Here is a 23,119-nt window from a genome sequence, read left to right on the forward strand (position 1 = left end):
TTCATGGAACTAGATAAACAGTTCACATGGCCTATACAGGCTGGCCATTTATTTAACTGAAAGGTTTTAAAGCATGGCACTAATGATTTTGGCCATTCTCCATTTTTGCTGACCATTAGATGTAAGCATTAAGATCAAATTTGTTTTTTTTTTTAATGGTCAGAACCAGTCCATATTACGCTATGTCAGTCTGTTGATGCCCCTGAAGGAAGCATGGATGCTGTCAGGTTCTCTGAAGCCCACTCTTGATGTTTGCAAACTCAGACAGTGAAAATCTCTTTTTTCGTCTTTTAACTCTGAAATACTGTACTATTTTCCTGTTCAGAGAAAATGGAGGCAGACATTATATAATAAACTCAAAATTCCAATACTTGGTGATCATTGTTGAGAAGAGACCTTGAACTCCAGGCAGAAAAACACACACACACAAAAAAAAAACTGGTGGCATTCTGCTGTGAAGGAATTACTTACTAACATCTTACGAAACAATAATGTAGCAGCAGATATATAGATAAAAATTACAGAAATCAACTAACACTGACACAGTTATGCTTCGACATAGATTCTTACAGGATAGTTTATTTATTGGACATTTCTGAGCTTCCAATCCTCAAAGTTCCTGTCAGCACTGTCTGCTGAACAAGTTATTCCCATCTTCTTGCCATACATTCCTCTCCACAAAATCACAGTAAAATTAAAGAATTCAAATTTAACCACTGAGCACGTTTCATCCAATCCCTGTCAGATGAGTTACAGGTTATGCTATGCTAAGTATTTCCTGGTTAATGAACTGCCTGTTTCTGGACTTTGCCTCTGCTGATCCTATTTATGTAACTGCGGTTTTTGCAACTTGTTACAGATTTTCTAGCTATCTACAGGACCATTCATAAAAGCATACATTTATGAAGACCCAGGACTTCTCAGAAACAACTTACGGCTGCTTCTCAGAAACAAAAGATGAAGAAGCTCCTTATCTGCTGTCACTTGATTAGAAGGACATTAAACACAATTTCATGCTGAGGAGATTTTTAATCTTTAACTTTTCTGATCTAAATGGAGGGGACTGGTCAAAGAGTAGTGAGAGATGAGTCTGTCGGCTTCTCTCCACCCAGAGAGGAGGGCTCCATGAAGGCTGGAGTAGTAGCAAGGATGAGTGGCCTCTCCGGCAAACAACACCTGCAGGGGCTGAAGCAAAACCATGAGGTCAATAAATAACAACAGTTTGCACTGTTGTTATATTAAAAAAAAATTCTTGCATGCATACATTCTACTCAAATATAAGCTTGTGCTGAAATAAACAAATGTTTATCTGTGAACCTGCTGCTCTCCTCGCTTAGGCAGGGGCTCCATCATGTTCTTGAGATCTTGCGCTGAACAACCGATTGCTGGGTGACAGTAGGATCCTAACGTCCAGGGATCATGAAACCACCTGGTACACAGGATTCTCTTTGGTGTGATGGTACGGTCTCCTAAACGCAAACAATTATGCTAAAAACACTCCATTTCACAAATCAATAGGGGATCCGAATAAGTCACTTTACTGTAAAAAGCCCTATCATGAAAAAAAAGAAAGAAGAAGAAAATAGCATCGGTTTTCTTATTTTTGGCCCATAAGATGTAAGGATCACCTGTGAATGTATGAATGAGCTCTGTGATGGAGCGTCTGACTTCCTGCTCAGGAAGTGTTTCCATGTGCTCCGCCTCGTGCCCAGAAATCCAGCCGCAGAGAACGTGGCTGCCCCTGTGGGGTTCATAATCACCATAAGATTGGTTATGCGCTTGCTTTGTGTTCTGGCTCGTTAAACTTCAAGTAAAACCTTTTCGAGAAGAATGTCTTGGCTTTTCAGCTGAGGCTTCTGACCTTTCAGAGGGTTTCACCACAGTGAACGATGAGATCTTCCTGATCCAGTTTTTACTAATATCCGCCACATGGTCTGAAATACCTTCCTGAAAACAAACAATATATATTTGTTATACACTGAAACAAGCCTCGGTTTCGGGTTCAGAGGTGCATGTGAGGATAATCTTAGCAACAACGTTTTATGGCGGAGAACAATCAAGACTTGGGCTCCAAACGATTATAGAAAAACCTCCATCCTTGGGCAAAGCAGTTTTACAAACCTCGTCATCCCACACCAGGTAGATGATCTCACAGTCAGCATCCCACCAGGGGGATTCAAACTCAACATGGATTTTGTCGCACGTTCCAAATCCTATTTTATGAATGGACTGTAGCTTCTGGGCAGGAAGAGGAGGTGAGAATAGAGTTGAATGGTGCTTCTTCAGGTATCCTAGATGAAAAACAAAATAGATTTTAAAAAGTTAGTGCTTTCATGGGCATTGGTTGGCTCATACAAGCTTTTTGGTTATTTGGGGGGGAAAATGTCTGGCTAATACAGATCAAAAAGCTTTAAATCTGTAAACTACAAGAGGCTGACTGTAAAGCTCACGTACCCTATTCATATTGGTCAATGTTAGCTTTGTTTTATGTGTTATAGCAATAATAATAACTTTTACCATTACCTTTTAATTTAGCTGGACTTATAGCAAATAGGTACACAAATCTAAAAATGTCCTTGCAGATAAAGCATTTGCCCTGCCAAGCCAATGTTGCCTAAAAGTAATGCAGTGTAATAAGAGTAATATGTATGAGAAGAAGCCCACCCAGAGACACAGTGACGATGACATGATCAGCAGCGATCCTCTCCCCATCCCCACACTCCACTGTTACCGCATTCATTCCACTTTCTTTGCTGCTCCAGTGAATACAGCGCACAGGCCGACTGTAGGACACCAAGTCAGCGGGGAGCTCTGACATCAAGTTGCTGACTAAGCCCTCTGAGCCACTGCAAGACAGGAGCACAGATGTAATAAATCAGGCTACTTCACAGGTAGAGAAAAACGACAAAAAACTATGTTTGAGCAGCAAGTATATGGAGAAAGCGCTGAGTTTGCGTAACTCTGTATCTGTCAGGCATCAAACATATCATGATCTCTGTCTTGGGAGTTTTTGTGTGACTGATCTTTATACAGTAGATCTTTTTGAGATTGATTAAAATCTCGTCATAAACAAAATGTATAAAGCCATCACAGCGAAAGAAAAGCAGAAAATGTTGCAGGACACAAAACTGCTATGTGTGCTGATGGGGGATTGCTGAAAAGTCAATGTGTAATGCAGTCAGGCTTTGGGTAAACTTTTTTCCCCCCCAAACTAACGTAATATGGTCAAATGAATTTGATTTGACAATCATAATGTTAAAGATTACCATCCCTTGTTGGCGGTCCTCCCGATCCTTTTACCCTCTTCTTTTATTATTGACTTCACAGTCTGACAGTGACATGTCTTCTACAGACAATACTATGATTTTATTTAAACTTTATGGTATGTGAGTGAATTTGAATTTCTCTATGGGATTGCTTTATATGGCATGAATTAGACTTATTCATTATACGTCTAATATGAACTGGCCATCTTTATCTTATTTAGTGCCTCAAAATTATATTTGTTGGGAATTAGCCACAAAAAAATCTGTACTGAACCAAATTTTGTGGATGAGACAAAAATTGTATTCTCATTAGCAGCATGAGATTAAATAAAACGTAACTGCTTCCTTTAATGTTAAAACTATATATAAAAAAAATTCATACGCTGATTTCTAAGACTTGCTTTTAAGAGGGATATCTTACAAAATGATTTGATTGTCAGAGACTCTAGAGAGAGAAGCATGGCTGATTTTCACAATTATATTCATAAAAACTCTAAATGGAGGTAAAGTAACTTATTTTGTGATGCTTTGAAATGTTGTAGAGATTAGAATTCAAAGGACAGTTTTCACAAAGAGAGTAAGCTCCTGTAGGTGTGAAGCCAGGGTTCTCAACAGGGAAAAAGTGGGTGGTGAGTCTATGCCTGGTAGATCATGGTCCAGAAGGAGCTGAGTCAAAAAGCCGAGCCATTAATTTACTCATCTAGAATCTGATCTTCCGCTGTCGTTATGTGAATCATCACCAAAAAAGACAAGAAAAAGAAGATCCTGGATACAAGCATCTTAAACTGACACAGATCCACCACTATTTAGAGAAACTACATATCCCTTCAGACCTGAGAACACATTGAGAAACCCCAGAAGGAACTGGAGAGTGTTGCATCTGGGTTTTCGTACAGATCTGTTACTCCGTGGACCCAATCTTGGATAAGCAGATGGGTGAACCCTCAGTATAAAACAACTTATTTTCGTGTTAAGTAGTTAGATTTATATCGTAGTTTTTCTTTTTGTACTTTTTGTCATGTCAGTACTTAAATAAATTAACATTTAACCTCATGGTAATCCCAGGTACATTTAAAAAGTGAGTGAAAGAGCGCTCAGTGAAATAGATAACCCAGTGACATCCCAGGGGTTATATGACTTTCTTACTTGGGTTTAACAAAAGGCTCTTAATTTCTTTTAATTATTTTTTTGTATTTTCTTCTATGTATTTAGTTTCCCCTCCTGCAATAATCAAGGAACCCTAATTTGCAGAGTGGAACAGTACAGCTAAAAGAGTGTTTATATCAGAAATAAAAGCGAGTTTGTTAATATTTTTTAACTACAATATTTCAGCTAAACTTCCTGGATTAAAAATAAAAGTAAACCCCAAAACAATCCCTCCCTCCCTCTGTTGGCAGGCCTTTCTGGTTTCCCATGTGTGCCTGTCCACTCCAAGTGCAAACCTTGGGAATGTGCAGTCCACTCCTTTTATACTCAGGTACATAGAAAACCCAACTAGATCCAACTCCTCCATTGAGTGAGTAGCACTTGAACAGCATTCCTCCTTCAGCATGGTGCTGATGGCGCCCAGCAGCAGCTGCCTAGTGCGCTTATCTTTATCTTTCCACTTCTTTGCCGTTCGCCTTCGTACCTGCGTGACGGACAAAAAACAAACAATCATCTGAGCACTCAAAGACACATTTTTGGCTGCTTTGGAGAACAAACACCTATTCCTTCTTCCCTGACTGAAAGTGTACCTCAGACTTCAAGAAATCTCCAACACTTGGCCAGGACCTTTGCTTGTGAGTCTTTGCTTGTGGAGTATTTTCCACAAGCTCATGGAAGAGCTCCAGTGCAGGATTCATGCTTTCAGGGCTCACCTTCTGGCCTGATATTCATAAAAATAAACAAAATATCACTGAACCACACACATATATATATATATATATATATATATATATATATATATATATATATATATATATATATATATATATATATATATATATATATATTGGCAAGGGCATATAAGATTTTATGTCTTCTCACCTGAACTTGTGAACCAGTTGGGGACCAGAGGAGGATATTCGCCGACATCCACGGCTTGATTCTCTGGCTTGAGGGCTTCAGGATCCAGGAGGTTATAGTCGCGTGCCAGACAAAACACTGGGTTCTCTTCAGATGGACCGTGGATGAAAGCTGCACCAATTTCAATAATGGTATTACCTGGGGAGGAAAACCAGAGATATGTATGGATTACATTTATACTGTCAACCAGGAATGCGGCGGTGGTGCAGGGGTGGAGCACGCCGCCCATGTTTGGAGGTCTTTAATCCTCAACTTGGCCATCCTGGGTTCCAGTCCTAGATCTTTGCTGCATGTCCCCCCCCCCCCCCCCCAGTCTCTCAACCCCATTTGCTGTCAGCTTACTGTCAAATAAAGGAAACTAGTACTAAAAATGAAAGAAAAAAAATTGTTGAACAGCCACACATTAGATGTTGGTTAAAATAAATAAAAGCTGCCAATATCACCAAACCATAGGCCATACACAGTAGCAGCTGCTTTATTTATTTATTTTTGGGAACTGGATTATCTCCATTCTTGTCATATATGCATCAAAAAGCATGTATGACAAGGAATAAAAAAAAATAAAACTTAACCATGACTGTAAGTATTTTTTCTTTAACATTTACAATTTTGATCAAATTTACATTTCGTACTTCTTCATTATTTTGTGTATCTTGAACACCAGAACACCTGACACAAACAGACAATGTGCAATCACAGTTCACAGTTTTAGCAAATAGGCTAATATATCCTCTTTTAAGAAGGCGTCCAGGAAGCATTTTATTAACATAAAAGATTAAATCCTGTTATAGCACAGTCACACTACCATAGGTCTAGTGTTCTGTCGCTTACCAAGTTTCCCTGTTCTGATTCGTCCTCCGCTTCTTCCGGTCGCTTCCAGTATCCGGACATTAGTGAACCCAGACTTAATGAGCCGGTGAGCCGCTGCTATCCCCGCTATCCCACAGCCTACTATCACTATTTTGGCATCCACATTTCCAGCCATAGCTGCCTCAGCGCGTCAGATTAACTCCTGGAAAAGGGTTTTCTCCTTTTCTTCCTCCACACTTCCGCTTTCTCAAACAGCCACAGTTAAAGTTCCCAGCTTTATGAGCTATAAAGTGTAGATAAACGCCAGCTTTCTTGGAAAGAGACCCCGAGGTGAAGCGATGAGGAACACTCCTCAGCAGCGCCTGTTCTGTATTTGATCAGAGGTTAAAGTGGTTGTTAGAAATGACTCATGTTCCTGAAAGGTCTCTGTTTTCAATAGAAAGCACTCCAGATGCATACCTATTGGTCGATTTTGCAATCACACCTTCTTGAATCCCCAAACCCTGGAGATTGTGAAAAACTACACTAAACAGAATTACAGATTTTTATTTATTTTTAAACACTTTCTCCTCTAAACAAAAACGTGCATCAAACAGGCTAATTCTATCTTCAAATGTGTATGCGGATTAGATAAAAAAAAATACAAAGGAAAATTAAATAATTTGTGGAGATTCTCCTAGCTTGTGCTATCAAATGTGAAGCTAAAAGGAAGCGAACAAACTGAAAGTATTTTTTTCTTGTTTCCTGAGTTTCCAAGTCATTCTTCCCTTCCAGCGATCCCCATATGCTTGCGTGGATTATACTGGCACCTACTGGACACCACCCAATAGTGCAGGCTGTTATACCAAGTGACGTTATGATAATTTAAAAAATGCTTTCAAGATACATTTTTTTTAACTTTGACAAAAATTATTTCCTGTGAGAATTCAGTTTTTAAATTATACTCAGCCAAGAGACATGCATCTCGATAGCAATTCAATAGATTCAATGTATTTATTTAATGCAGCCCGTATATTGTGTCAATTCTTCCACTTAATCTCCTGTCCTGACCAAGCATGCGGCAACATTGGAGAGGAAAATAAAATCTGTTGGTGTAAAGAAAAGAAAATCTTTCAACCTAGAGTTCCTCTACCCTGTCTCCACCTCCTGTATCTGTCCTTTTTTCTCTGAATCAGGCACAACACAACTGGATGACAGAAGAAGAAAGGCTTGGGCTCATGCAGCATCTTCAACAAAATATGAAGCATGTGTAACTTATACCAACTCATCCAAAAATCCCACATGGTGTGTTGTCCCTACCTGCCTCTCATAGCCGTCTCTTCTGAGACTCATCCGATCATGTGACCATCCAACTATATGGCTTGAGACATCAATGAATTCCTACAACTGAGTGGACAGATGAGTGTGGCACCGCAGGTATCTGGACAGACTTGTGTAGGTCCACAATTTTCTTCTTGGTTTCTGAACTTTTTCCTTTGTATATTCCAATAATGTAACCAAGAAATTGTTTAAAATCTTAGTCCTCTTAGTGTGTGTGTAAATTTGTTAACTTCAATAAAGTAATAGAAAATCTAAAAAAAAAAAAAAAAATAAGTCTTCATATTGTGCAAATTGAAAAACAAAAATAATTTTAATAATCCCAATCAACCTAAAACAGGAAATGCTTAGTCTGATTTAATGCCAGAACAATGAGCAGTTTTTTGTAAATAAAGTGTATCTGGTTTGATATTTATTTCTGTCAAACAATTTTCCTCTTGAGCAACATTTATTACTCTCGTTTTGTCCTGATACTTTCAAAGTTTTTACTTACGAGTCCTTTTTTCCCCAATTTGGTGAATCAAATATGCCAGTATAACAACAATCTATTGACAACAAAAGTCACCTGATTGTGACTTCATCGAATAATAAAATAGCCTTCCCAAATGTGAAACTGTGGGAAAGAGGAACTGGCCTCCGCTCAGAATACCTCCATTGTGTAATGTTGATAGACACACGTATACATCCCATGGGAACTGGCTGGCAGGCAAGGTTTCTCAGAGAAAAACAATGCTAATCTGTTAGTGGAAGTCAAGGGGAAAAAAGGGGACTGCTTTTTGTTCTTACTCTCCTTTGGATTGAAACTCGCTGCGGTTCTTATGTTTGGTGTAGAGATCCAGCATCAACACCACAATGAGAAGGATTTTTTATTTTTTTATTTTTAATCATTACAAAAAAACATAGGGTATAAATATGTGCACAACAAATTTTTATCCAAAATGTGTCAATAATAAAAGTACATACGTATACAAAGTGTGATCATACATCAAGGATAAATGATACAAAATACATAAAACCTAAGGAGAAGAGGTGTGGCTTTAAAGGAACATTTTTTCAATAAAAGCACTTGTTCAGCTTTACATTCGTTACAGCAGTGGGAAATGTTCCCATAATAAATCAACAGTCATTAGTGTATTGCCCACCCTTCCCTTCCTTTTATACACACACACCCACCCAGCAGTGCACATTAGGTCATACAAACAAAAACAGTCATACTCTCTCACTGCTGTGACCTCTGCCTTCGAGCTGATGCAGTATCATAGATCTCAGAGAGCTGTACCTACAGGTGGGAAGAAAAAAAAAACTATTAATGTCACACACAAAGACATACAACAGCAAATGAACACACATATTAAACCGTTTGGATTTCACATCATTAAAAGTCACATATGCAGTTGCAGAAAAACAGTAAACGTCTCTCCCAGAGGAGGTTTTGATCCTGTGTGGCTGTCATCCGTGGATTAAATACAAATTTCAAATACATATAAATAAAGTGTGAGTGCATTCTTGGCCATATAATACCCTAAGTCTGATTATTAGCATAAACAATCCTTTTGTTATACGGTGCATTCCCTCTGTGCATAAGAAGTTTTTGTGTCGATACGATATTCAAAATCCCAACTGCATACGTCAAAGGAAATATTCTCCTCCACAGAAGGTAACCTTAAAATGACCAACCGAATAATCAGGCTGCAGGTCAGTACATCTTATTGCCAATCTGTACCCCCAGGTTACACCCACTTCAGTTTTGTAATCACAAACAAACAATTTGCAGGCAGCTTAACCACTGACTTTCAGATAATTCTCCTGCTGGTTAGGTATTGTTGAGAAATTATTCTGATAAAGATCAGTATAATTTATCAGTATAAACTCAGAAGTTTAAATCTCACCTATGATTTAACTTAATACATACTACAACATAGTAAACAATACCATACCAACTTTATTGATAAAGCACTTTAAAGCGACAGCTGAAACAAAGTGCTGCACTTAATACAAACTATGAACACATATTAAAAGAATAAAAGATTAAAGACAATAACATCAATGTCAAACACAAGGTAAAAATAAGCCTCGCTGAGGTTGAAATACAAAGAATAAAAATGGTTTTTAAGACAAGAATTAAAAGCAGGCAGTGATGGAGCCTCCATAAAGTGCAGAGGTAGTTGATAAATCTGTGTTACAGCCCGTTTTCTTTTAAAACTGTAACCAGCACGCACCATGGAGATTAAATTAAATCTTGCACTAACCTTATTTTATATTATGCTTTTTTATTAATTAAAGGTATGACTTAGATTAGATAATTATTTTGCAAAGTAGAGCAACTGTTTACTTACTTCTTCGTCAGTTTGATTACTTCACGCTCCTCTTCCTCTTTGAGTTTCTCTACGAAGCTGTCTAAAACAGGGATCTCAAATTTGATGTACTGAGCAACCTGTAGAGGGAAATACATAAAGGACAGTGTAAATGGGATACTCGTGTCCTTATCATACCATGAGATGCAACCAATGCTACGCACTCACGTGTAAAAGACATTTAAACATTGAAAGACAAAAAAAAGGATCTCCATTGAGATCTGGGCTTTGACTAGGCCGTTTTAACACATGAAGATTCATTGATCTAACATGTTCCTCTGTAGCCCAGGCTGTATTTTCAGAGCTGTGTTCCTGCTGAAAGTTTAACCTCCCCCAAATCTTTCGCAGCCTCTTATAGTTTTTCTTTAACTATAGCCCTCTTTTTAGCTCCATACATCACTCTGTCCTGTCATTGTCCAGCTGGATATTAAACCTAAACCCCAGTGTCAAGTCTTTTGCTACCTCTAACAGGTTTTCATCCAGTATTTCCCAGCTTGTATCTATTTTGACTAGCTTTTCTGTCCCTGCTGGAGAAAAGCAGCACCCTGCCAGCATGACGCTGCCACCATCAGCACAGAAACCGTTCGGTATGCACGCCAAATATTGGTTAAACACATTCTGTGACATTTTGAAAAACTACAGAAAGACTTGAAATTGCCTTTTTTTGTCACTCATCCATTGAAAACAGATTGGTGGAGCACATGAGAAATAGTTGTCCAATAAACAAATATTCCTTATGCAACCTGAGCCTTTTCTTTCTGCAGGAGTTAATATTGGCCTCTTGACCCTTTCTGTTATTTAACACGCCTCTTGCCTTGCCTGTCAGTGTACGTGGAAAGCCATGTCTTGACAGGTCAACAGTTGTCATACTCTTCATTTTCTGATGATGGATGATCTCTGTGAGGTATTCAAAGCTTGAGATATTGTTTTGTAACCTCACCCTGCTTTAAAATTCTCCACAACTCTGTCCTGTCTGCCGTGTTCCTTGGTCCTCATGCTCACTGATGTTTTAGAACAAACCTCTGTTGCAACTTAAAAGGCACATCTAAAGCCTTCACATAACAGCCGCATTTATACTGAGATCACATCACACACAGGACGATGCTGTTTACTAATTGCCACCATTTGGCAACCAGTTGAGGTGGATTTTATTGAGTGGTGTCAAAGCAAACAACATCAAAAAAGTAAAAAAAAACCATAATGAACCTGAAAAATCTATTCTTGTACCACTTCACAATTATGCATCACTTTCGTTTCTAACTTTTTCAGATTACTTTACACACAGGTGGTCTCTATTTCTGACTCAAGTAGACAATCTGTGACTGGATTTGAATTAAGTGTGTCAGAGTAAAAGGGAGGTGAATACAAATAGACACAGCATTTTTTTTTATTATTTGCGAAAATACAGCAAACATGCATAATTTTCCTTCTTGTTTATAATTATGAGCTTCGGTATGTCAGATAAAATGACAATATAACATACTGTAGATGTTTGTGGTTAAAACGTGGCAAATTATGGAAAAGTTCAAAGGCTGGGAAAGCTTTTGCAAAGAACTGAATATATCCAGCAGGATCACAATAGATAGTCAATCATCTTAGTCTATTGTTAAATTTGTCCCAAAACAGGATATCATTCATCAGCTTCCTAAATTTAACCCAACTATCCATCATTGGCCAATTGTAGCATTGTGTTTATTTGCTGAGAACTTTGAAATCATTATGAAAAAGCATCCTTTATGCTGGACAGGATGAAAAAAAACAGAGCCACATGGTGAACGAGGCCTAGACTCACATCGTATGTAACTTCCTCTCCCAGGTCGGCTTCAGTGATAAAGATTTTGGAGATTTTCTCACACGGCCCGTAAAGCACACGGGTGACCAGAGGGTGTTCATCATCCTTCAGTCGTGTCCTTTCTACAAGGTCAGAGACAAAAGGAAAAAAAAGAACAGCTTACAAGCATTAAAACACACTCACAGCTGAAAACAAACACAGTAAAAACGGGCTTACCGCCAGACTCATGTACCATGTAGAGGACAAACTCTTCACAATTGTTCTCAACCTTAAATAAGACAAATATACATTATTAAAAGCTCAGCTGATTATTAACAAGTGAAACTAGCATCTTCTGCTCACCCTAAACTTGTGTAGCAGCAGGTTGAGCACTTGTCCGGTCGTCATTGAGCTGTTGACGCGAACATTAGTGACCGAACCATAAGCTGGAGTGAAAACAGACGTCTGAATGTAGAAAAAGATAAATCATTATGTCTCGCTGAAGAACATTTTGTTTCAGTACAGAACCTGCAGTACACTTGCAGAATTGAGTGTGTGTGTGTTCCTGAACACGAACACCTCGGCCATTTTGGCCAGGAAAGCGATGAGAGACAGGAAATCCCTTCATCTGCAGCTGGGCTCTGTTCAACATCAACATTGACTCCTGTCGAATCCCGCCGTAGAAACTAACGCGGGTAGGCTTGTTTTCTGTGGCACGTAATGAAATCAGCCCTCAGCAGGCCGTTACGAAACCCGGCAGAAGTACAGTCGAAGGAAACCGCCGCCCCTGTGCACCTGGGGTTTCGTCAACATGGAAATACATGTGAGATTATCATGGCTGATTGAGTTCTGTTCATCGCACCTTGTGGTTGTAGAAGTGACCGTTGATTGAGAAGCGGTGCGTGCGCAGGCGCTGCAGGTCTCTGGCGGTGTGTGTGTTTGACCTCCTCTGCACTCGCATGAAGGAGGCGTCACTCCTGGTCCTCAGCAGCTGAGGTGAGTCCTCTTCCTCTTGACCACCCGTATCATCATCTAAAGGTTGCAGATAAGCAAGAAGAAGCCTCTGTTTACACACATATCATGAAGTGTTAGCCCTCCATTCCTTCAAAAAAAGTCCCTCAGAGCTCTGAATGTCACTGTGGAATAAAAGACAAATCATTTAGCGGCTTATCGAATTACTGTTTTAATGATTTCAATCTTAACCGAGTGATGATAATAAATAATGGTTAAATGCAAACAACATTAACGGTTTCTTTCTAAGAGGAAAATAATTATAATGAAAAATTTAGCTGAAGATGTTGGTTCGGTCGGCCATTATTCACATCCATCAGGTGTGCTGTCCAATTACAAGGCTGATTTATTTTCAGTGGGTAGTGTTACATGTAAATACACAAGCTAAGGTTCAGATTATAAGGACATTTAGAGTAATCCTTTAATTTTGTTGAGATGTTTCTCCTCACAGGAAGTCAAAATTTAGGTTTTAAGATCAGAGTCCCGACTCGAATCTGATAGAGAATCTACGGGGGGAGTTAATGATCAGGGTGATGTCAAGGAGGCCTTCCAACCTAAGCCAATAAGAATTTTTCAGAGTATTCAGGAAGGTATAAATGATTTTCAACACACGTTTTTATTTAACTTTCAAAAAAAAGAAAAATTAATTTATATCGTTAGCAAAATTAAGAGTCCTTTAATGTTGTTTCAATATATTTTTGAGAAAATTCCTGTCTGATTTCCTATCAGAAAAAAAGGTATGAATCTTAAATAATTTTAAATCTAAATCTGTCAGCAGTATGAACAAATATACCATCTTGTTAATATGGATTTTAAAAGCTTATTGCTATTTCAGTAACATTCATCAGGCACAACTCTCTTCTTTACTGCTTTTTTCATTAAGTCATAGAGTTTGTTCTTCATGTTATAGAGAAACAAACAAAAAAATAAATAACTAAAAACTGTTTTTTTATTGTTTATTATTTTTGTTTATTATTTGTTATTTGGGTCATTTAAGAAACAGTGTAAATATTTCCATCTTATTACCGCCACACTCATAGCTCCGACCATTCATGTTATTGAAATCTATATATGCTGTGTATGCAACGTGAAGTGCTTGAAATAGAAAGTTTTTCTACCCATTTTGTATAAAAGTAAAGCCGTGACACAAGATTTAGAATTTTAAATTCCTTTAAATTTTTATTTTTAGATTTGAACTTACATATTCAAGAAGGGGCTAGCTACTCCATAATATAAAAGGTAGCAACGGGCCCTATAATATTCTAAAGTTTAATTGGCTCTATATTGTCAGCATGGTGGCCAGAGTCACTCCTTTAGACTCACATTATATATGGTCATTAAAATGTATAATTAAACCTTTTATAGAGGCACTATTGAATCACAGGGGCATTGGTAAACTTAAATAGCAGCTCAATTTATGTCTTGATTTTGGGGTCTCTGTATAATATAACTTTCGCAACCAAACAAATGTCAAAACCTAGTTTTGTTCCCTTATTTTAAACAAAAAAGATGCTCTGAGGTGGTAGGCTAGACCTACAATTATTACTATTGTGTGCCTAGTTTACTGTATTATCGTGATCCAAGATTTGAAAATATCGACCCTTTAATAAGGACTTACAAGAGCTGTGCTAAGCTGTATTTCACATGTGGACTAATTAAAGCTTAGAAAAGGTGTCACATTTCAAGAACTTTATTAACCTTGTGTGAAAATCCATGTAAATGAATTTTGCAAAAAGAAAGTTTCCTCTGTTGTTTATCTGTCATAAAGAAGGAGCGGCTGACGGACATGTGTAGTCTAACTCTGTTTATTTATAGTGCTGCTCATCTGATCTGATTCAGCTGGCACAGAAAGAAACTAAAACACGTGAGCCAAGCTTTCCGCAAGATCTGCTGTATAAAGCACCTGTGCGGTTTTAATCTCTTGCAACGTGCAATCTACAATAATCCCGCAGGTCTGTGAGTGTGTCTGTGTCGGGAGCAGTGAAGGAATGGCTGCACGTGTTTACGCTCACCAGCAGGTCTGGGCTCTCTGCTCAGGGAGTTATTGTTGGACTCTGCAGATGCTGGCTTTGCCACAGTAGACATTTCATTTCTGAAAAAGAAAACAATGTTTCCTTCATTATTTTTATCCTGATTTTATGTCCATTTAGCTTTTTCTGGACAGGACAAATGACGGTGAAAAACAAACCCTTGCATTAAGGTTAATTTAATGCATCATTCAGCCCTTAAAAGGATGTGCCTGTTTCTTTGAGTGAAGGCTGAAAGGAAATGTCAGTTTCACCCTTAATTTTAACTTTTGCTATCATAAGCCTCTAATCTATGTAATTGTTAATTATGTCTAAAACATGCAAGGAAATGTTCTTATTTCATTATGTCCAACCAAAAGCCAAACTATTTCTTTGAATTGTTTGTAGAGATTTGTGTGCAAGACATAAACGTACGGTTTCACTTAAAACTCACTAACTGAAGCCAACAGTGTCCCTGAAGGAGCAGCTTTATGTCGACTCTGTTTCATCTTCTGTATCATTGATGTTAAAGGCACCAATGCAAATTTTCATTTTGATGCTGATGTTATCATCATGTGTAGCTCAGCATCCATAGATAATCTGCCTCTTACTCAGCTGCAGTTGGCTTTTCTTTTAAGAAACTGCATCCTGTTATAATGTAACAGCCTTATTGTACTAACCATATCTTTTTCAGATTTTTACAGCATATCATGTCAATATACTTTTTACATTTGAATAACATAACAACGTCTTACTACAATATCCATATTAATCATGTTATAACAAAAACCTCTCATGGACTTACATAAAGTGATGATATTATATTATGTATCGTTATTGTGTGATAAAGAGTTGTCAAAATACGAAGAAGACATAGTACAGTAAAGTTGCCACTCTATTACATAGTTCTATTTTTCTTCTCCTGGGGTGGCGGTGCTACATTTCCGCATTTCTGGGCAACTTTCTTTCATGTCTTCAGACTTTATATTCATCAAACAGTTCAGGTGGAGACAGCTTTCAGTCAGGGTTTGGTAAAAAAACAAAAAAACAAACAGCATTTTAATAAGGGGCCACTAACACCTAAAATGTTTTTCAGATTAATCTAAGAACTGAAAAATTGGCCAGATTGAAGATTTATAAAGGATGTGTTGGAGGCAGAAATTTTTTTCTGAGGATGCTTTGGCCAATTGATTTAGCTAATTAACACTTGCTATTTAGGTGAGGTTATGTTGTGGTTTGTTTCTTTGTAATTTAAGCTGCACTGCTGCACATCTTGCCTAAGCATTTATAAGATGTTAATAATCTCAATTAGCTTTTTCTTGTTCATTTATGGTTATGTCAAAAAAACAAAAAACTGTCTGACATATTTCTACTAACATGTGAGTGTTCCTGATCAGAGCGTTGCTCTTACAGGACCCTCCCTTGTTACTTGTGTCCATTAAAGCGTCTCTATGGTACATGAGTCAGACTTTTTAACCTGTTGAGCCGAAATCTTTCGTTGTCATCAAACATCTGAAGTCTTATTGGCCTTCGAAGACCCCAGTAAATATTTAGCAACCCCTCTAGGATGAGCTCTCCATCCTCCTGCACAAAGAAAAGCACACAGAACAATAATAATCAGCAGCAATGTTCAGAGAGGATATCCTGCCTGGCCGACTGCCACAGAGGCTCAATTTCAGGTGTACGTGCTGAAGCAGTCGCATACAGCTGTAAGGTGAAACCTCGAATATTGGAGAAAGTTTGTCAGCGTGAACCCTCCCTTTTTTCCACAGTGCGGGGGTGGGGTGGGGGTGTGTGTGTGGGGGGGTCATGTCTGAGACACCATTGGAAAAGAACAAAACTCCGACTGTTGTGGGTCACGTAGACGCAGGGGGAGGCGCTTGGTTTGACATAAATGAAAGTCTAAATTTAGAAAACAAAAATGATCACACAACATTTTTTTTCTTTTTTAACATGTCCTGTTGTGGCCTACGTGTCTCAGGGCAGATTTGCTCCACAAAAAGGACCCAAGTACCTGTAGGAACAGCCAGGACCCCAGGCGCCATGCAGACCCCAGCAGTTGCCCCAGACCCCCATTGTCTATCAGGGCATAACCTAAATCCCTCGCCCCCTCTCCCAATCATGGACCCTATTCTGCCCCACCCATGCCTCTGCTCCAACCATCCTACCAAGCCCCAACCACAACAACCTGGCCCCCACCTGGGGGGGCAGCCGACCCACTAGGTGCCAGAACAGGCGTCCCAGCCCCAAACCTGACCTCACCAGCCAGGAGCAGCAGGCGAGAGGGCCCAGCCCAACCCCGCCTCAGTGCTGGCAGCCGCAGCGCCACCACCCCGGAATCGACACCTCCATGCCAGACCCACTGCTGTTATAATCTATATCTAGAGATTTATTATATTAAGAGGCATCGGTAATTGTAATAATAATATTTTTACCTAAATAGTTTGGCAAAGGTCAGTAGCCAAAGTATTAATGCTTGATTTCCACAAAAACAGGAAAAAATTGCAACACAGTTGTGGATGTTCTAATGACACAGTGAGAAGGCTGTCTGCTCCCTCAGTTTGGAAAAAAAAGTTACATAACCACAGCTTCTAAATCAGTACCCTACAATACAATGTGGGTCTTTGAACACAGGTTTCACTTGTTTCAATCAGTTCTTCATGGAGACCTTAATATCAAAAGTAAAACAGATAAGAAGGAAATTAGTTTTTATAAGTCAGGCTGATCAGCTGACGCAAGATCAGAGTTTTTGTTTAGCCTTTTGGCTAAATTTGACGGTAATAAAAAATAAATCACTGAAAACACGGAGATAGCAGTAAAAAGGAGCACTAATTGAAGGAATGTTGGAAATCCTATTTGGAAATACAGCAGAAAATTAGGTTGAAATCATCAAGTGGCCATTGTTTTTGTATTTTGTTACATTACAACCACAAACTTCCATGTATTTTATTGGAGTTTCATGTGACAGACCAACCCACTGCAAAAAGGGAACTAAAATTAAGTAAATTTTTCTTGAAATGAGTGCATTTTTTCTTGATTTGCAAGTGCAGAATATCTAATTATCTTATTTTAGGGGTAGAGCTACTAATCCCATTAGAAAATAGTCTTATTTACCTGCTCAAATCAATAAAAAACACACTAATTTCTAGAAAATTTTGCTTACTTTTAGTTCCATTTTTGCAGTGCCCAAAGTAGTGCACAATGGTGAAGTGGCAGGACAACGATACAGGGTTCTCAATAACTTTTTTCCCAAGTAATATGAAAAGTGTAATTAAGTATAGTATAGTGTAAAAGGAGCTGCTCAGTGAAGGCCTCAGAGAGTTGTTAGAGAACAATGATAAAAACAAAAGGCTTTGTAAAGACCAACAAACACCCCAGACAGGTCCGGGATAAAGTAACAGAGAAGTTTAAAGCAGAGTTACAATCAAAACACAATACCAAACTCTGAACATCTCAGTGAGTGCTCTATTCCTATTTTCATCTGAAAACTGAAAAGTGGCACAACTGCAAGCCTTCGAAGACATGGCCATCCACCTAAAAAGCAAAAAGAGCATCTTTTTGCAAAAGCATTAGACACGAAAGGTCACCGCAAAAGAGCAGCAGCCACGAGGACCAGGGTAGCTCATGAGGAGCTGCAGGGATTCACAGCTCAGGTGTGGACAAGAGATAGTGGCCTGCTCAGGAAGACAGCCATTAATAAAGTAAATACATGAGAAGTTAAATATACATATATAATTCGCTGCAAACCATGTACGTCATGACTCTTTTGACTATGACTTTGTATTTAACCAGATTTTCATCTGAGATTCCCAGTGAATTATTTCTGTTTATCATTCAGCCCTCACAGCCCCAATACATGCTGCCAAATAACTCACTTTTAAAGCATTTCAGGAATCATTTCCCAGTGTTTTACCATTTAGTTCATTCTGGCTGGTTTCTTCAGCTGCATGGTGCTGCACGGTGCCCATGGCTCCTGGTTCTCCTGAGATTTAACCTCCATTACTCAGTTTTCTTAGGAAGTTCTGGACTTTCCTTAGTCATTACATGCTTTTTTTGCTGTATATTTCCAGGCATCACACAAAATCCCTATAAAAGTAAAAATGTTGCCGTAAAGTACCCGCCAAGCTCAAGGCAAGTAGTAGTAACAGTTTCTAAGGACTTCTGTTTACCATACCAGCCGAATATTTTCGATTAAAAAAAAAAACTCTACCAAGTCTATAAGAGCCTGCCTTTCTTATTTTTACATGAATAAAATGCTTCATTTGCAAGGATGCCTCCTAACTGACAATTTTTTTCCGCTTCACAACTGTGACTTCTCTGTCATGGTTTTATAACAAAAAGATAAAAGGAGTCCACATATCCAATTCCTCAAGTAATCTTATTTTTGATTTCAAGTTTCAGACTGAACAGAATGAAGAAAGACCACATCGGGCCAAACATAGGACCGAAACATTGTTCTGTGTGTGTGTGTGTGTGTGTGTTGGTTCTACAGGGCTTCATTGTTTCTGCTGTGTAAACAGAGCACAGCTGCACCACTGGACTCTGCTAACCCGCCACTCCTGGGTTTCCTGAGCAGGCACGGACACACCCTCAGATGTACACGCTCTCACTGCTTTGCTCAGATGTGAGTAAGGTCAGCGAGGCTATTTTTGGATAAGGCAGCTAATCACTGCGCTGCAGCCCGCCTATAAAGCCTGGACACATGCTCCCGTCCACTCACACTCTGCTGCATGGATTAGACGGCACCGAGCTTATCGCCGTGTTCAGAGAGCGCAAACTCAAACATTGAAGGTGAGCAGGATTCTCCTCATTTACGCCTTGCTTTATGAGATACCATTAAGCTGTTACAATTTATTTATTTGCATAACAGAACACCAGTGTTTTATCTGTAAAATATATTAATTTTGAACTAGAAATTATACAACTTTAATAACAATGAACCTAACAGTTTAATTTTTCCTCGTATTTCTCTAGCATGAAAAACAGGAGGCTGCTGTTGTCTCTGCCTCTACTGCCCACAATTACCGAGACGCACGAGGACCTGCCTGTCCATCCCTCCTCCATGAAGCAATCCCAGAGCTCCCACTCTTTGGAGGACTACATGTCCAGCATCCAGGCCCTTGCGCGGCCCGTCGAGGATGCGAGTTACGGCCCCGTCAGACTCCTGAGGTCCCCCAGGCAGCGTCAGCTCTCAAAAGCTGCCCGCGTGTCTCCGCGAACACCGAGGACTTCCAGGGCCTCCAGTCTAAGCACACACAGCTCAGAGGAGTTTTCCCTCAGGATGAGCAGAGAACAGGACTGCAGGGGCAAAGACCCCATGGACTGGCTCTTTGGACAGATAAGAACTTGAAAAGAGACAGCGTTGTTGTTGGACGTCATGTGGGTACTTTGATGGAGTGAGAACCTCAGGATGAAACTGCTCCGCCATGGCTCAAGATAATAGTGCAAATGTAATTTATTTACTCTGTGGTCTATGTGTTTACAAGGTTTTTATTTTATTTTATTTAAGACATAAGATGTGCTTTCTAATAAAATCCTAAAATATCACACATTCTTTTATGGTTTTACAGTTTATTCCCCTTTAAGCACTGAACTTTTTGTGATTATAAGTGGGGTAATAAATAAAAACACACATTTATATATATATATATATATATATATATATATATATATATATATATATATATATATTTAGGTTTGAGACATGTCTGGTAAAAAATAAATAAACCACAACCTTTAAAACTGATGGTGAAAAATAGTATTAGAAGGATGTGGTTTACCATCATTTTTTTCAAGAAGAATTTTATTGTGGTTTTATACGTTTAATCGTGTAGTTTAATTGTACTAAAATCTAGTAAATTATAATTTAACGTCAATGATTAAAAAAAAATACACATGACAAAAAAATCTATCTGAGCTAAAAATTGCTAAATTCTCATGTTTACGTAAAGTATTTCAACTGTATTTTGATGCTAATACCTTTTTAAAAGGAAAAAATTTGCTCCAACAAATGCATTAAATAGCTTGAACATATAAGATATTACAACTTAACAGACCTCATTAGATCTGCTAATTCCAGTTTAAGAGCAAAATACTACATATACCAAGACATACAGCTGAATTAACCTTCAAGATGCATGCATGGCTTTGAACCATTGGTACCAGAAATCACAATAAAATGCTCCTGGTACCATAATCCCTCTTTAATCGCCAGATCTTTTCCTGAGTTTAATTGTAAATGCTGTGTGCAACAAATCCAATTACGTCCAGGCCAAAATTTCAGGAAGAACTCTACGGACATCTAGTGGTCTAGTGTCAAACTTTGAAACCAGTTTCAAACTACAAAAAGCCACAAGGGGGCGCTTCACGGTTGTGCGTAAAATTTGGATTTGGGTCAAGTACAGAAGAGAGTCCATGGGAAACAGTCATCACTGTGTTTTACTGCGTGATGAGTCAGAGCTGCAGTAAGTTAGCTTAAGTCAATATCCAAAGATATTGTAAACATTAACAGAATACAGAATACAAAGGTAGGGAAGGAGGGACATAATCTATGTCTTATAAGGAATGTCACATATTCAGACAGTTTTTAAGGTGGTTAAAATGAATGAAATTGATTACGCTCCAGTTTCAGAGCTTCCACACATTGTTGCACCTCATAAGAGAAAACCTGTTTCCCTTTCACTAAACTGACAGCTTCTTTGACAACGGTCAACTAGTTTGGGGACATATTGAGTGTTAAATTGGGTCTCTTTGAAGGAATAAATTGAAGCAAAATGAAATGTTGTCGTTGCATAAAAACATTTCAGAAAAGTGAATCTGTAATGAATCCTAACTGTTTCTCTGAACAGTTTCTCAAATAGAGCCTTCAGCACTTACACTTACATTATTACAGCTAATAAACATACATTCTGAGCGGCCGTACATGTTAGAGCTCGCTCCCGTCTCAGACAGTATTTCTTCATTCGCTTTAACTGATAGCTGCAAAGTCAGTCCTCCTGACATGCCCACCCTCAGATGACTAATGCACATCACCTGACCTGATTATGAACTAATCTCCTGTGTCAACCTGCCTCTTCTTTTCACACACAACCTAATTACGTCAGACTGCTCGCTTTGGGAATAAGGAATGTTGCTGCATGCCTGTTATATCAATACTTATTTATATGGCCAACATATTCACTAAAACTTCCCAAAAGGAGTTTCCGAACTTTGGCTTTTGTGCAGCATTCGTGCACAGCCAAAGAATGTCACTGCTGAGCAATGGTTTGGCCATTATATCCACAAAATATCCAGTGACTAAGTCCTTAGTGCCACTGAATCAGATAGATCTGGAGCAGAGATTCCCCAGAATCTGGTTTAAATATATCTATCTCAGATACCGGCAAGGACATTTCTGGTTCCAAAATTAAAGCGTACAACATTAACAATGAATTATAAAAGGAAAATAAGGTTATTTCAGTAATTAAAAAAAAAAAAATGTAATCCATACACTATATAGATTAATTACGCACAGATTAATATAGTCCAAGTGTGTTTGATGTTTATGCCTTACAGCTAATGAAAATCCCAAATTTAAACATGTGAATATTACATAAGAACAGCAAAAAAGGATTACAGTTTCTTAAATGTCATGTGGTGGGGTACACAACCTTATGAAGTGCTGATCGTTGTCACAGTCACTCACACGCTCCACATGGAGCGTTAGCCACAAAGGGTTCAGCACTCTGTGAACAGATGATGATTTCTGAGCAATTAATGGAAAGTTGAGGGCAAGGAAAAAGCGTGGATGAGTAACTTGCAAAAGTCACAGGGACAGCTGCACTCTCAGTGGTTCAAAGTCTTTTTTATCAAAGTAAATTGTTAATTTCAGTCGGAAAATCAAGGTCTCAGATTCTGAAGGGAAAGTGTAGAAACACAGAATCCAAGTTGCCTGAGGTCCAGTGTGACGTGTCTGGTCAGCGATGATTTGAGGAGCCATGTCATTGCCAGAAAATCAGTGTTTTATCAACTCCAAAGTTAGTGCAGTTGTCTAGCAGGAAATTATGCTATTAAAGCAACCAGCACTTCGTTAACACTTTAGCAGAGGCTCAGGGTTAGCACCTCCATGGCACACTGCATTGATGGAGTAATTGTAAATAGTAAAGGCTTGTACTTGTATAGCGCTTTAACCAGTCTGACGACCTCCAAAGCGCTTCACACTACAGTTCAGTCATTCACCCATTCACACACACATTCACACCCTGATGGTGGTGAGCTATGTTAGTAGCTACAGCTGCCCTGGGGCAGACAGACAGAGGCGAGGCTGCCATACACTCGCGCAACCGGCCCTCTGACCACCGGCAATTCATTAAATACAAACCCCAACAAACTATTAAATGTATACATTTTAATCTCCATAGAAATATTCCTCTGTAGGCCAACATTTTTCAACAGGAAGTCCTTTTTTATTGACTGCGCAATTCAAAACTTATGATAAATGGATTTTTGGATTTAAATAGTTGTCATAGTCATGAAAAT

At 38.7% G+C, this 23,119-nt stretch overlaps 2 protein-coding genes and 1 long non-coding RNA gene across 3 annotated transcripts in view; 1 reads left to right on the plus strand and 2 right to left on the minus strand.

Annotated features, from left to right (window-relative positions):
- Nucleotides 1-530: 530 nt before the first annotated feature.
- On the minus strand, nt 531-6,991 carry LOC105938744 (peroxisomal N(1)-acetyl-spermine/spermidine oxidase). The gene is made up of 11 exons (XM_021307521.2): nt 6,603-6,991; nt 6,165-6,510; nt 5,295-5,471; nt 5,003-5,133; nt 4,709-4,896; nt 2,665-2,846; nt 2,122-2,291; nt 1,862-1,947; nt 1,629-1,741; nt 1,318-1,469; nt 531-1,185 (listed from the first exon to the last, which is right to left on the minus strand). Exons 2-11 carry the CDS (start codon nt 6,316-6,318, stop codon nt 1,036-1,038), a joined length of 1,503 nt encoding a protein of 500 aa, XP_021163196.2. The 5' UTR covers nt 6,319-6,510; nt 6,603-6,991; the 3' UTR covers nt 531-1,035.
- A 1,322-nt stretch (nt 6,992-8,313) lies between these two features.
- Nucleotides 8,314-23,119, minus strand: part of rassf4a (Ras association domain family member 4a) — a 55,812-nt gene continuing 41,006 nt past the window's right edge. Inside the window, exons 4-11 of the mRNA XM_012880621.3 lie at nt 16,080-16,186; nt 14,609-14,688; nt 12,448-12,617; nt 11,949-12,050; nt 11,823-11,874; nt 11,607-11,728; nt 9,797-9,894; nt 8,314-8,739 (exon numbers count right to left, since the gene is read on the minus strand). Coding sequence (XP_012736075.2) covers nt 8,670-8,739; nt 9,797-9,894; nt 11,607-11,728; nt 11,823-11,874; nt 11,949-12,050; nt 12,448-12,617; nt 14,609-14,688; nt 16,080-16,186 — 801 coding nt within the window. The 3' untranslated portion in view covers nt 8,314-8,669. The remainder of the gene's footprint in view (nt 8,740-9,796; nt 9,895-11,606; nt 11,729-11,822; nt 11,875-11,948; nt 12,051-12,447; nt 12,618-14,608; nt 14,689-16,079; nt 16,187-23,119) is intronic.
- Nucleotides 18,809-20,082, plus strand: LOC105938747. The gene is made up of 2 exons (XR_001167030.3): nt 18,809-19,393; nt 19,577-20,082. It is a non-coding gene; the product is annotated as an uncharacterized LOC105938747 (long non-coding RNA).

Source organism: Fundulus heteroclitus, chromosome 22 (assembly GCF_011125445.2).
Source record: "Fundulus heteroclitus isolate FHET01 chromosome 22, MU-UCD_Fhet_4.1, whole genome shotgun sequence".
In the NCBI taxonomy this organism is placed as follows: domain Eukaryota; kingdom Metazoa; phylum Chordata; class Actinopteri; order Cyprinodontiformes; family Fundulidae; genus Fundulus; species Fundulus heteroclitus.